Here is an 11,296-nt window from a genome sequence, read left to right as displayed (position 1 = left end):
TCTTATTTTGCATAGACCTGCAAGGTCTTTTTCTCATTTTGTTCATTTATTTCCACTCAACTTTAAAACATGAAGCTACAGCTGTAACAGATCCATAAAATTTACCGCACTGAAAAATGCGGGAAATGCCATGGTGGCCAATTCCCAGTCATTTGTTTTTAATTCAGTGCTGCTGTAGCACTCGTGTAGATTTCATTAACAGTCACTGTGGCGTTCTAGTGCATCTAATTTGTCAGTAGTGGCAGTGGATGGAGAGAAATCATACATCACACATGCAAATAAAAAAAACACATACAATGATTTATATAGCAGATATTTAGAATTTCTCAAAGTAATACTGCATTAAATGGTTTTAATAAACTGCACACACATATGCACATATGAAGAAATAGCACACAAACAACAAAAGAGCAGGAAGTCGACAAAGTGTGTTACCTTAGTAAGTGTGTCAAAGTAGCATGATTTCTAATGTCTTCAAGCACATCACAGAAACTCATATGAGGAAATAAACATAAGATAAACAAAGGTTATCCTCAGATTGTAAAATAGGCTTTTATAAATCTACCACAGTTGGACAGAGGTTGTAACCAGCCAACCATTCTCTTCTTGTAATATAGGCTACAAAATTTTTTATAACTTTGTTTCCTAAAATGTCAAAACACTGTGAAAAATGCGAATCAAATTAGAATGAAACTGATTGTAACTCATTCAAACTCTGAAAAGGAGGAGACACAAACCTTTTGGGGTTACAACAAGAAAAAAACAAAAAGAGACCTACCAAATCAAGCATGCGTTGCTACGTGCTCTGGTAACCACTCTTAAATAAGGCACGAGCCAAAATTAGCTTTATTTAATTTAGATTTTTAATTTAAAAACAACTTTTGTTTTTTTTACATGAGCTCATTTTGAGTTTGATGCCAGTAAAATGTTACAAAGCTGTCATTACAGGGGCAACAATAGATGGCAAAATGTTGTAAATTTGTGCAATCCAGAAAGAAATTTGGTGCTCAACACATTAGGTTAATTAGTAACATGATATATGAAAAGAGCATCCCAGAGAAACTGAGTCTTTCAGAAGTAAAGTTAGGAAGGGGTTCACCTGATCCAGAGAAATCTGGACAAGGCTGGAAACCTGTACCGAATGTTTGTGATCCTTAGTTCTATAATGGAAATCGATGCATGGGCTTTGGGTAGACACTAATAATCAAAAATTTAGCACACAAAGCAAGAAAAAAACATTCAAACAAGCGGCAAAAAATGTTTCTGCATTCTATAAGCATAGTTCATTTAATATAGACTCAATCGGAAAAATAAAGTCAAAAGGGAGCCTGGGGCAGGCCTATGGGCTCCCCTAGTGGTATAGTTGCACATCTGTGAAGGCATCATTTATGCTGAACGATAAATCAGGTTTTGGAGTAACACATTCTTACATCCAGCTGTGTCAGGTATTGCCGTGCATTACTAAGCGAGACTAGGCTAAAACACATTCTGTACATACATATTAAATTAGGGGCAACCTAATGGCTCAGGGGGTTGGGAAGCACATCTGTAACCGGAAGGTCGCCGGTTCGTTCCCCGGGCCTCTGTCAGTCTACAACTGTAGCTGCCCCCACCAGTGTGAGAGTGAATGAATAGTGGAATTGTAAAGCGCTTTGGGTGCCTTGAAAAGCGCTATATAAATGCAATCCATTATTAAAAGACTTTGGTTGGTGAACTGGCCTGCTTGTAAACCAGATCTGACATCTATTAAAAACATTTGGAGCACTAGAAAACAAAAATACAACAAAGGAGTTGTTAAGCTTCTGAAAGTAACAAAGGGAAAGCAATTTATCTCCAAAAGCATAGCAAGTTGACTCCTTAGGTCCCTTTTAACAGACTACAGAGCAGATGCAACGCAGCTGAGTTGTAAACACGCCCCCTTTACAGTTTTTTTAGGAAAAGCTTTGCTGTAATCAATCTCTAAATGAGCCTACTGCTTTCAAGTAAATAAGAAGAATTCTGAAAGCAGCATCTGATGCTTAAAATTAAATATAGGGTTTAAATGATTTGTATATCTTTGCATTTTACACAGTGTGCAAACTTTATAGGAAACAGGGTTATAAACATGCTGTCAATTTAATAAAGGATAATTAAGCAGGCCTCCTGGTCTGAATTCCTGTTACAGCATCATTACATTATTAGTACATTGGTAAACATTTATTCAATAAGGCATTTTGCAGTGTTCTAGTGTGCAAACATGTAAACAGGGCTAGAGCATTTTCCCCTGATTTAGACATAATGCATGCACATTTTGATGTTAATAACTGCTTCTCCATAACATGAGCAGAAACAGTTTCACAGCTTCAGGAAAGTGTTGGAGTGATAGTAGCTCTTACATTTGTGGCAAATGATCTAAGACACTGGAAGTAAACTTGAACATGAAAAAAGAAAAGAACATGTTTTATAAACTTTGTGTAACAACCAATAAAACAGAAGGCTGGCGTGTTTGATGCATCAGTTTAAAAAGTATTTTTTCTAATGTGTGAATTGCACTAAAACCTTCTTTGTTCGTGTTCGGCGACCTGAAACTGACCAACAATGAGTCTGACCTTGATACACAGTGTCCTTCTGTAACTCTATTGCACAAAACCAGGCAGGTGTTTGCAAATATCTGCTCGGCAGTGTTGATTTTTACTACAAAGGTTGAGACTGCATGATCACACATCTTCTGCCAAAGATCCCCACAGTTTCAGTCTGAGTCAGAGTCTGAAAATTCATCTACAAAACAAAAAAAGAGAAGAAAACTCTGCGTCAGACGGAGTATCACTTCTCTGGGTGCACTTTCTGTGGACGAGCTACATCAATAAGGAAGAAAATAACAAGCGCACAAAACATGGTGCACTTGGAGAAAGGCATTTTTTATCTTTTGAACATAGAGAACTGTCTAAGGGTGCCAGTTTTGTTTTCATTAACAGAGTGCACGCTTTAAGGAATGAAATGAAACTTTTTTGTTGAAAGGGTTGGTTCATGCTTTGCACAAAATGCTTTGCACAGTGGGATCAGACATCAAAGTGAAGTTTATAAATGATCCATCTCTGAATGTGTGCTGCCACCTCAGTGTGGAAACAAAATACTTCAGTTATGGCACTGAAAGCATGCAATTAAAAACATGTTTACCTGAACAGTTTACAGGTCCAGGTGTGTCATTCAATTCAATTCAGTTTTATTTATTTAGTGGCAAATCGCAATAATAATCACTCCAAGGCACATACTCTCACTGGCCACTTTATTAGGTACACCTGTTCAATCACATGGGGGCAGCCCGCTGTCAAGGTGACCTGCTAACCTTCACAGTGAGGTGGAAGTTGATTTAAGTGACTCTGAATGTGCTATGGTTGTTGGTATTTATTTAGATCATCCCTAGGTTTCACAGAAAATTGTTCAAAAAAAGAGAAAATATCCTTTGGCTGAAAATGCCTTGTTGATGCCAAAGGTCAGGCGACCACACTGGGTATCACTCCTGTCAGCTAAGAACTGGAAACTGATGCTACAGTTGACACCAGACCACCAAAATTGTACAATATAAGATTAGAGAAATGCTGGCTGGTCTGATAAGTCTCTACACAACATGAAAGCATGGACTCATCCTGCCTGGAATCAACGATTTAGGCTGGTGCTGGATCTGTAATGGTGAGGGAGATATTTTCTTGGCACAATTAGCAGCAAGTTCATTATAGTTTACTAAAACTAAACTAAAAACTAAAACTAGATGTGAAAAAATGAAAAATCAAAGTTTTTGTTTTAGCTTAGTTTAGTTTAGTTTAGTTTAGTTTAGTTTAGTTTAGTTTAGTTAAAAACTTCATAACGACTTGGCTGATGAGGCGATGATGGATATGTTCACTGAGATTCAGGTTGTCTACAAGACTGTGAGTCAACTGCTTTCAAACCGTTAATTGTTTTCATTATTTTATAACAATAAAAGCTAAACTGAAACAAGAAGTTCAACTCTGGAAAGTAACTGGATTGAGACTGGATTGAGACAAGCAAAAAGTCAAAATGAAATGAAATAAAGACTAACTAGAAAATGTAACTATAATAACTCTGCTTGGAATTACAAATATTATCAAGTATTATTGCTGATCATTTCCATCCCTTTATAACTACAGTGTCCATCATCTGATGGATGCTTCAAGCATTTGCCACAAAGAAGAAAGAAGAGGGTCCAAAACACAACTACCAAGGTGTAACTAATAAAGTGACCAGTGAATGGACCTGTACTCAGAGCCTGCATAAAAACTAATTTTATTTTTACCTTTTTCTCTCCTATTATGAAACTACATTAAACATGTACTTATATGTACATGAGGTGACTTTGTTACCTTGCTGTCTTGACGGTTCCTCGTTGGACTCCCCTCCTTGCTTCAAGAAACTGGCCAGCTCATTAAAAATGAAATAAAAATCTACGGCAAAAACAATGGTGGCGATGAACCCAAATATCTGCAAAAAGAGGCAAATACAATGTGAATACAATGCCAAATGTATTCAGTTATGGACTATGCTGATGATGATGACAGCGTTACCCCAGCAGCCTTTGAGGAACCGTCTGAGTATCTGGACACTGCCATTATTGAGATGATGAAAAAGATAATGGAGGCAGTCACGCATCTAATGAAATCCTTTGAGAGAAAAACACCGGAGCTGATTCAGAGACACAATCAAACACTACACGACTAATTTCTTCATTTAGCGCCGCAAGATCATGCGGGGCAAAGTTTCAAGGTTCTTTCTGAAACAGCTGCTCTCACCGTTAGAGGCCAGCAGAAACCTTTAAACCTCTCGTTGAATTTGGTGGAGTAACCAAACAGCAAGAAGAGAGAAGCCAGGAATGCCAGCAGGGGGACGGTCACAAATGCTGCTGCCGAGGATCCAGCGAAGCACACGAATGATATAAAGGACAGACCCTAAAAAGAGCAAGACAAAACAAAGAGAAATAGAAAATAAGACAACTCTTTGGCATTTGAAATAAAAAGTTTAAGACGCCAGATGGTGTGGAGTTATTTCCAAGTAGGATTCTCCAAGTCAGATCTAAATAATGAACTGTAGCAGTGCCCCGAAGCTGTTAGTCTGTGTGAATTACAGCTTCAGGCCCACTTCCTGTAAGGAGATACAGCTGTTAAAAGCTATTCACACAGGCTTCTACTCCGTCACCCTTCTCTGTATGCCTCCCACATGTATGCTTGTGCAAACATCCACAAAACAAACGCAGCTAAAATAAAGGAAAATGTTTTATTGGTTTTTATTAATCATAAAGACGAGACGGCCGAGCCCGCCTTGTCTTTGAAGCTCCCCACAGGAAGAGCTGGACACACCACATCAGCACAAATGAAGGCGAGCCCAGACGCTGTAATCTCAAACAGCCACGGCCATCTTGTCTTTGTCTCAGTCAGTTTTCCCACACTAGCCTGATCGTAGGAACTCTAAACCCAAACTCCTGCAGCTATAAAAATGCTGCTACCGAGCGATGTAAAACTTTCCTGTAAGGCAACACTTAACAGTAAAGTTTTGAATATATTCTGTTACAGTGTGGCTGGACTCGTGTCAGTAAAAAAGAAAAAAATTATTGTTTCGATTATAATTATGTAAAACTAATTAAAAAGAAACGTTACAGTTAAATTAAAAAGAATCACTGGGAAAAAGACACTGATTAATAGATTATCAATTAACAAATCTTTTCCAACCTATACTGGCCAGTTTCATTCTAAACACTGACAACATCCAAGAAGAAAAATTATTCAAATATGCCATGAGATATTTATGGAAGACATTTATTTCCTGTGAGTGTGAATCTGTAACCTCTCAAAAACATCCATCATGCATTACGTACCGAGCTGAGAAGCCTCACAATCTTTAGGTGGCACGCTTTGCCTCAACATGTGCCTCTTATTAACAGCTTGTTTGCATTTTGGAAACATGTCAAACACTACACAGTCCTGTCTTTTACTGCACATTAAATGTAGACCCTGTGGTTACACAGAAAGACACAGTGGTCTGACACACTATGTACGGTATTGCATGCTCAGCAGATGCATATATGAGCCTGCCTGATATGTCCAAGCAGCGCAACAGTGGTATTATGGTATGATCTATTTTCTTTAGAAGCCTCGTGTGTAACATTTGAGTTCAGCGACTGTGGACTTGTGTCGTATTATTTGAAATCTTTTTAATCAGAAAGACAATCGCACACAGATGTGTGAGTTCATTCAAAGGTTTCCCAACTACTGCAAGGACGTTTAGCTTACACAGCAACTTAAAGCAAATGAATTTAGCTTCATACCTCGTATCATACCTTTACCACTGAGATAAAAACGTAACATTTGAAAAGGCCACCCTTCATTCAGACTTGGCCCTCATTTTTATACCGGTGGATTATTGTTTGTGGTGCTGAGGTGAAGGAGAAAACATTTTTAACTGTTTGGCATTTAAACAGTTGCTTCAAAAATCAAATAAGCAAAGAGTTGGAAAGTATAAGAAACAGATTTTAAAATCTTGAAAATCCTGCAAAGCATACCACTCACATACAGCGAGATGCACTGACATGCTTCACTTGTGAAAAGTTTAGGAATGGACTCACTGAACAGAAGTGCTGCATAGTATATCACAAATCTCCTAAAATAAGCCTAAACCAGGCGTGGTATCTCACCTACAGTCCAAGTAGGACACACTTCTGACTTCTACTGTTGACAAAAGTCTTGTGTTGCCCTTGATTTCTTTATATTTTGCTAGCAAAATGTGATTTAGATGGAAATACAGTATGTAAGGCAAAAACAGTTTGTGCAGTTCGAACAAGCCTGAAGGTTAATATTTGATATGGCCACCTTTACTCTAAGAACAGGCTGAACTCTCTTAGGCAAGCTTTCTTGTCATTTCTTTAAGTCTTTGGATGTTGGCTGGCTTTTTTTCTGTTCTCTGTCAAGATGATCCCACACGGCTTCAAAAATGTCGAGATCAAGGCTCTGCGAGGCCAATCCAGGACTGATAGTGTCTCATTGTCTGTTTTTCTATCCAGGTATGATTTTACTGCACTGTGTTTTGGGGTGATCGTCATGCTGAACAATGAAGGTGTTGCCAGTCACATGCTTTGCAGATGGTGGATCAAAATCTAATGGTACTTTTCTCTCTTCATAATTCCACCAATTTGGTCAGGTTCTCCAACATCAGCCCCAAACCATGACAGAGCCTCCACTTTGTTTCACAGACACTCACTGTTGTACCTCTCTCCTCCCCACTTCCATTTAAACAACCAAAAATATCAAGTTTGGTATTAACACTACATCAGACCTGTTGCCACTGATTTTCAGTCCACCTCTTGCATGATTTGGCATACCTCACTCTTTTCATTTGTCCACCACTTGTCCAGTTTTCTGAGATTTTTTTTAAGGACACACTGCACATCATGCTGAGATATGCCAAGCTTTCAGCCAATAGTTCTGTGAGAATCACCTTGTTTGTGCAAAAATTTAATTTTATCTCTATCAAGCTGTCTTATCGTTGGCATTATTAAAGATTCGACCACAGAAATCGAAACAATGTATTTTTGCGACAGGCTGCTAATAACAAAGAGGCTAAAGATACAACTGTTTCTTGGCTGAGTATTATGTGGTTTAAGTAAAATAAATCTGAAAATGTTTAACTACTGGGGCTGTCCAAAGAAAAACTTTTAACAAGCCTGGCACTACTGGTCACAACAAATTCTGGCTCCTTCAAGAATATAGGAAATATAAAGATATTAGGGTTGGCTAAAGACTTTTGCACACTACTATCTGGGTCTTGTTTAACGTGGGTTACAGGCCATTCCACGCTGTGAAGCAGCAGTAAAGAGACTGCGCTTTGTGTGGGAGTGTAGAGCTGTGCTCCAGGCGACATACAGAAAAGGATGTGACTGCGGGGAAGATAACTGCTCACTCACAGCCCAGCATGAGCCGAATGTCACATGACACAGTTTGAGGGTTTGCAGCGAGAAGACCCTTCCCACAAATAACTCGCGATGCTGGTAATCTCACACTAACACCATGGCGCAAGTTTTTTTTCAGTATTTGGTTTGTTGAAATCGACAATAAAAACCCAAGTTCTTCTCAATATATTTGAACTTGAAATGAATTGTGCACAAAAGAGAGCCTGGAATTACACCGTGGTTTACTTGGATCATTGACAGCGTGGACAACAGTGGTTACCTCAGGCTTTTCACCGCGTGTCCATCCAAACCAGTACGATCCAGTATAAAGTCAGTCAGAGTTTCCTAAGCTTGTCTCACGGCTGCTTTAAACTTACTGTTCTTTCCGTTTCTAAAGGAGACCTAACGGAAACCGAGTGAACCTAAAATGACAGTTAACCAAGCTTTTAAAGTTATTTCTGAATGTGCGCTGAAATCAACACAGTGCAGTGTCTGCAAAAACTGCCAGAAACTACCCACAACTCTGCGCCTTTGGTGAAACAACGGTCCACTGGCGCTCAGATTTGCTGGCCTGGCTCATCGGGTCATTTCTTACCACTTCAGCAATAAGCAGCATTCCTTTCCTGGATGTGACGAACTCTTTGCTGGGAAGAATGGACTTCAGGACAGCCTGGGGCGGCCGGTTCGAGCTGGGAGCCTCGATGTCCCCCATTGTTATGAAAAGAAAAACTCTCCTCGAGCTCCGGGCTGCTCAAACTACAAGTACTGCAGCGATTTTAGTGCAAAATAAACACACACACACACACACACACACTCAAATGAGATATGAGGAGGCGTGAGGCTTCTCTGAGGTGGAAGCGGAAACAATGACAAGCTCGGAAATGCAGCGCGAGCGCCAGAAAAAAAGGAAGTGCAACATCTGCTTTCTCCAGATGTGAAATGCGATGCCCCCAGCTGCACACAACGGCGGAAATATACAACTCATGATGTCACAAAGAAAAAAATCTTTATTGATATTTTTTTTCTCTTTCCCTTTACAATTTAGAAATCTTAAACAGCCACACCATGCTTAGTTACAGAATCAAATATGCCTGTGAATAAACTAACAAACACTTCTACAGCTAAACCTTTAAACTACGCACAGAATGCAAAAGCAGTTAGCGGGTTGGGGTCATTCATGCGCACACGTTGTCGTTAGTTTGCTGCAGTTCGTCTGTTTTATGTATTCTGCGTTTCAGTCCTCGGCCTGTTGAATGTGATGATACTGAACAGAATGTAGCTCTCAGCGCACAGCAGCACAGCTAAGAGGAAACACATGATCTGCAAAAAGAGGGTACATCTCAGCATACATCCATTGCATTCCACATGTGTGTGTTCGTGTGTATGTAGGCTACTCATATTGGGAGTGTTTTTACGTTTTTTACACAGTCAAACTTTAAGGACTCGCCTCTCTTTGAGAAACAAGAAAACAAGTCATTCAGGGGTAAAGGCTTGTTTAAACTTAGAGTAGTGCTCCAGAAGTGAATCTATGCCAATGCATGAAGGTTTAATGTTACTGAGCATACTGTATATACACTTAAATACATCTCACCCCTCCAATCAGCATGCCTGTGTTAATGTAAGAAGTCATAGCCATCAAGCTCAAGGTGATGAAGTAAACGCTTGCAAAGACTGAATTCAATACATCCTGAAGAAGGAGAACAAAAAGAAAAGAACAAGAGCTTGAACATGCAACAGGCAGTCACACTTTTTTTTCACTCTCTCTCACTATGTCCAAAGCTGTAACACATCACTTACAACTAGAGGCCAAAAGAAGAAGGTCAGCCTCTTGTTGAGTTTGAGCAGGTAGAGCACCAGCAGAAGCGAGGTGATGAAAAACTCCAACGCTGTGGCTGCGATGTACTTGGGTGTCGAGGCTACAGCAAAACACACAAAAGCCACAAACAGAGTCACCTACAGCAGAGAGGGGGAGATTGCAAAGAGAAACTGTCACTGAGATAACAGAGCCAAGAAAAAAACACTGTGATGTTTGATAACAGCTTATTTTAAAACTGCATTGTGTACTGTGAGGTCTCCTTCCTTCTCGTCCACTGGTTGCTTCGCAATTTTTTTTTTTTTTTGCAACGTGTTGCACCTCTCAGTTTAGAGAGAAAAACAGGAACTGTCATTTTGAGAAGCTTTCCTCATGACATTTAAAAAGATTAAACAGGTCATGATCTACTTCAGCAACAGCCTTTAAATCACATACTAACATTTACCAGCTAAAGCATATAGCATTGTGAAGCTATTGCGCCATGTTCTGTTTCTGTTCCCCCTTTTTAACAGGCACAAGGCAGCGAAACGGCATGTATCAGCTGTTTTACACCACATTACGCCAAATGTCCAAAGTTAGGATATAAGCAAATATCTCACCATCTCTGTCACCTTCACAATCCCCCTCCTGGATTTGAGAAAAGCAGTGTCTACTTCCATTGCTGTATGTTTTGTTGTCATTCTACAGCATGATGATCTGATTTCAACAGAGAACTCGCTCAGTCTGTTTCCTGAAACATGCAATTTCCTTTGATAGAAATAGAAAATGACTGATCACAAGAATAGACACTGTATTTTCACACTTACTGCTACTTATAACTGCTCAGGGGGAAAAAACACAAGTAAAAATGAGCTCTGGCTCCAACAGAAACCTTACACTTACCTTACACTGTGGGTAACACATCATATTTGCTTTTAGGATGGATAAGATTATAATTAACATCTTCATCAACTTCAGTAAATGTTGAACATCAACAGGAAATAACTGAAGATTTCTGTTTCAGCAGTTAAATGCAGAGTCAAACCATGACCTAATAAGCCTACACCCTGACTACTCTGATACTCATACTTGGACTATGGTTGTGCTACCAGTTGGCTAATCCATTTTAAAAAGCTATGTCTTCCTCTTATTTATTCTCAGCCAGATTGGTACATAAGTGTCTGTGAAGCTTCTCAGTCATCCAGGTCATCCTAGTCTAAAGATGTTTCACCTCTCATCTGAGAAGCTTCTTCAGTTCTAAGAGCAACTGGTGGAGAATCCCGGATTCTAGGTCTTATGGGAGTGTCCCCAAGCTGTCCGCAAGCTGCCATATGTTTATGAAGTGGCTGTACAGGCACTTCATAAACATATGGCACAACATAGAAGAGCCACCTTGACGGGACAAGACTTGGCTGTCCATCTGCATCTAAAGGACAAAGGTCACTCTTCCAAGGATGCTAATGTTCACATTTTGGACAGAGAAGACAGATGGTTTGAAAGAGGAGTGAAAGAAGACATCTATGTCCACTGTGAACAACCGTCTTTGAACAGAGGTGGTGGCTTACAACACCAAC

At 39.6% G+C, this 11,296-nt stretch overlaps 2 protein-coding genes across 3 annotated transcripts; both read right to left on the bottom strand.

Moving 5' to 3' along the window:
• Positions 1–840: 840 nt before the first annotated feature.
• Positions 841–8,838, bottom strand: LOC309707383 (CKLF-like MARVEL transmembrane domain-containing protein 3). The gene is made up of 5 exons (XM_082534693.1): positions 8,526–8,838; positions 4,785–4,940; positions 4,560–4,655; positions 4,359–4,476; positions 841–2,757 (listed from the first exon to the last, which is right to left on the bottom strand). Exons 1-5 carry the CDS (start codon positions 8,640–8,642, stop codon positions 2,729–2,731), a joined length of 516 nt encoding a protein of 171 aa, XP_082390819.1. The 5' UTR covers positions 8,643–8,838; the 3' UTR covers positions 841–2,728.
• An 81-nt stretch (positions 8,839–8,919) lies between these two features.
• On the bottom strand, positions 8,920–10,811 carry LOC309707392 (chemokine-like factor). 2 transcript variants are annotated; one of them, XM_082534700.1, is made up of 5 exons: positions 10,626–10,811; positions 10,343–10,490; positions 9,728–9,883; positions 9,522–9,617; positions 8,920–9,250 (listed from the first exon to the last, which is right to left on the bottom strand). In XM_082534700.1, the coding sequence occupies exons 2-5, from the start codon at positions 10,421–10,423 to the stop codon at positions 9,149–9,151; spliced, it is 435 nt and encodes a 144-aa protein (XP_082390826.1). In that variant the 5' UTR covers positions 10,424–10,490; positions 10,626–10,811; the 3' UTR covers positions 8,920–9,148. The 2 variants fall into 2 exon arrangements, with proteins under 2 accessions (XP_082390826.1, XP_082390827.1); XM_082534701.1 differs by having other exon boundaries at positions 10,343–10,439.
• Between the last annotated feature and the right edge of the window lie 485 nt (positions 10,812–11,296).

The sequence above is a fragment of the Aulonocara stuartgranti genome (assembly GCF_965226115.1).
Source record: "Aulonocara stuartgranti genome assembly, chromosome: 1".
Lineage (NCBI taxonomy): Eukaryota > Metazoa > Chordata > Actinopteri > Cichliformes > Cichlidae > Aulonocara > Aulonocara stuartgranti.
Note: the sequence above shows the minus strand (reverse complement) of the source record. Positions and strands in the feature narration are given on the sequence as shown.

Excerpts from the sequence above, each read along its gene's own strand:
- LOC309707392 (XM_082534700.1), bottom strand. The coding sequence starts at position 10,423 with ATGACAACAAAACATACAGCAATGGAAGTAGACACTGCTTTTCTCAAA. Across the intron at positions 9,618-9,727 it reads TCTTCTTTTGGCCTCTAGTT|GATGTATTGAATTCAGTCTT; the intron begins GTAAGTGATGTG and ends CTCCTTCTTCAG. Across the intron at positions 9,251-9,521 it reads CAGGCATGCTGATTGGAGGG|ATCATGTGTTTCCTCTTAGC; the intron begins GTGAGATGTATT and ends CTCTTTTTGCAG.
- LOC309707383 (XM_082534693.1), bottom strand. The coding sequence starts at position 8,642 with ATGGGGGACATCGAGGCTCCCAGCTCGAACCGGCCGCCCCAGGCTGTC. Across the intron at positions 4,477-4,559 it reads GTTCCTCAAAGGCTGCTGGG|ATATTTGGGTTCATCGCCAC; the intron begins GTAACGCTGTCA and ends CTCTTTTTGCAG. Across the intron at positions 2,758-4,358 it reads GGAACCGTCAAGACAGCAAG|ATGAATTTTCAGACTCTGAC; the intron begins GTAACAAAGTCA and ends TTTGTTTTGTAG.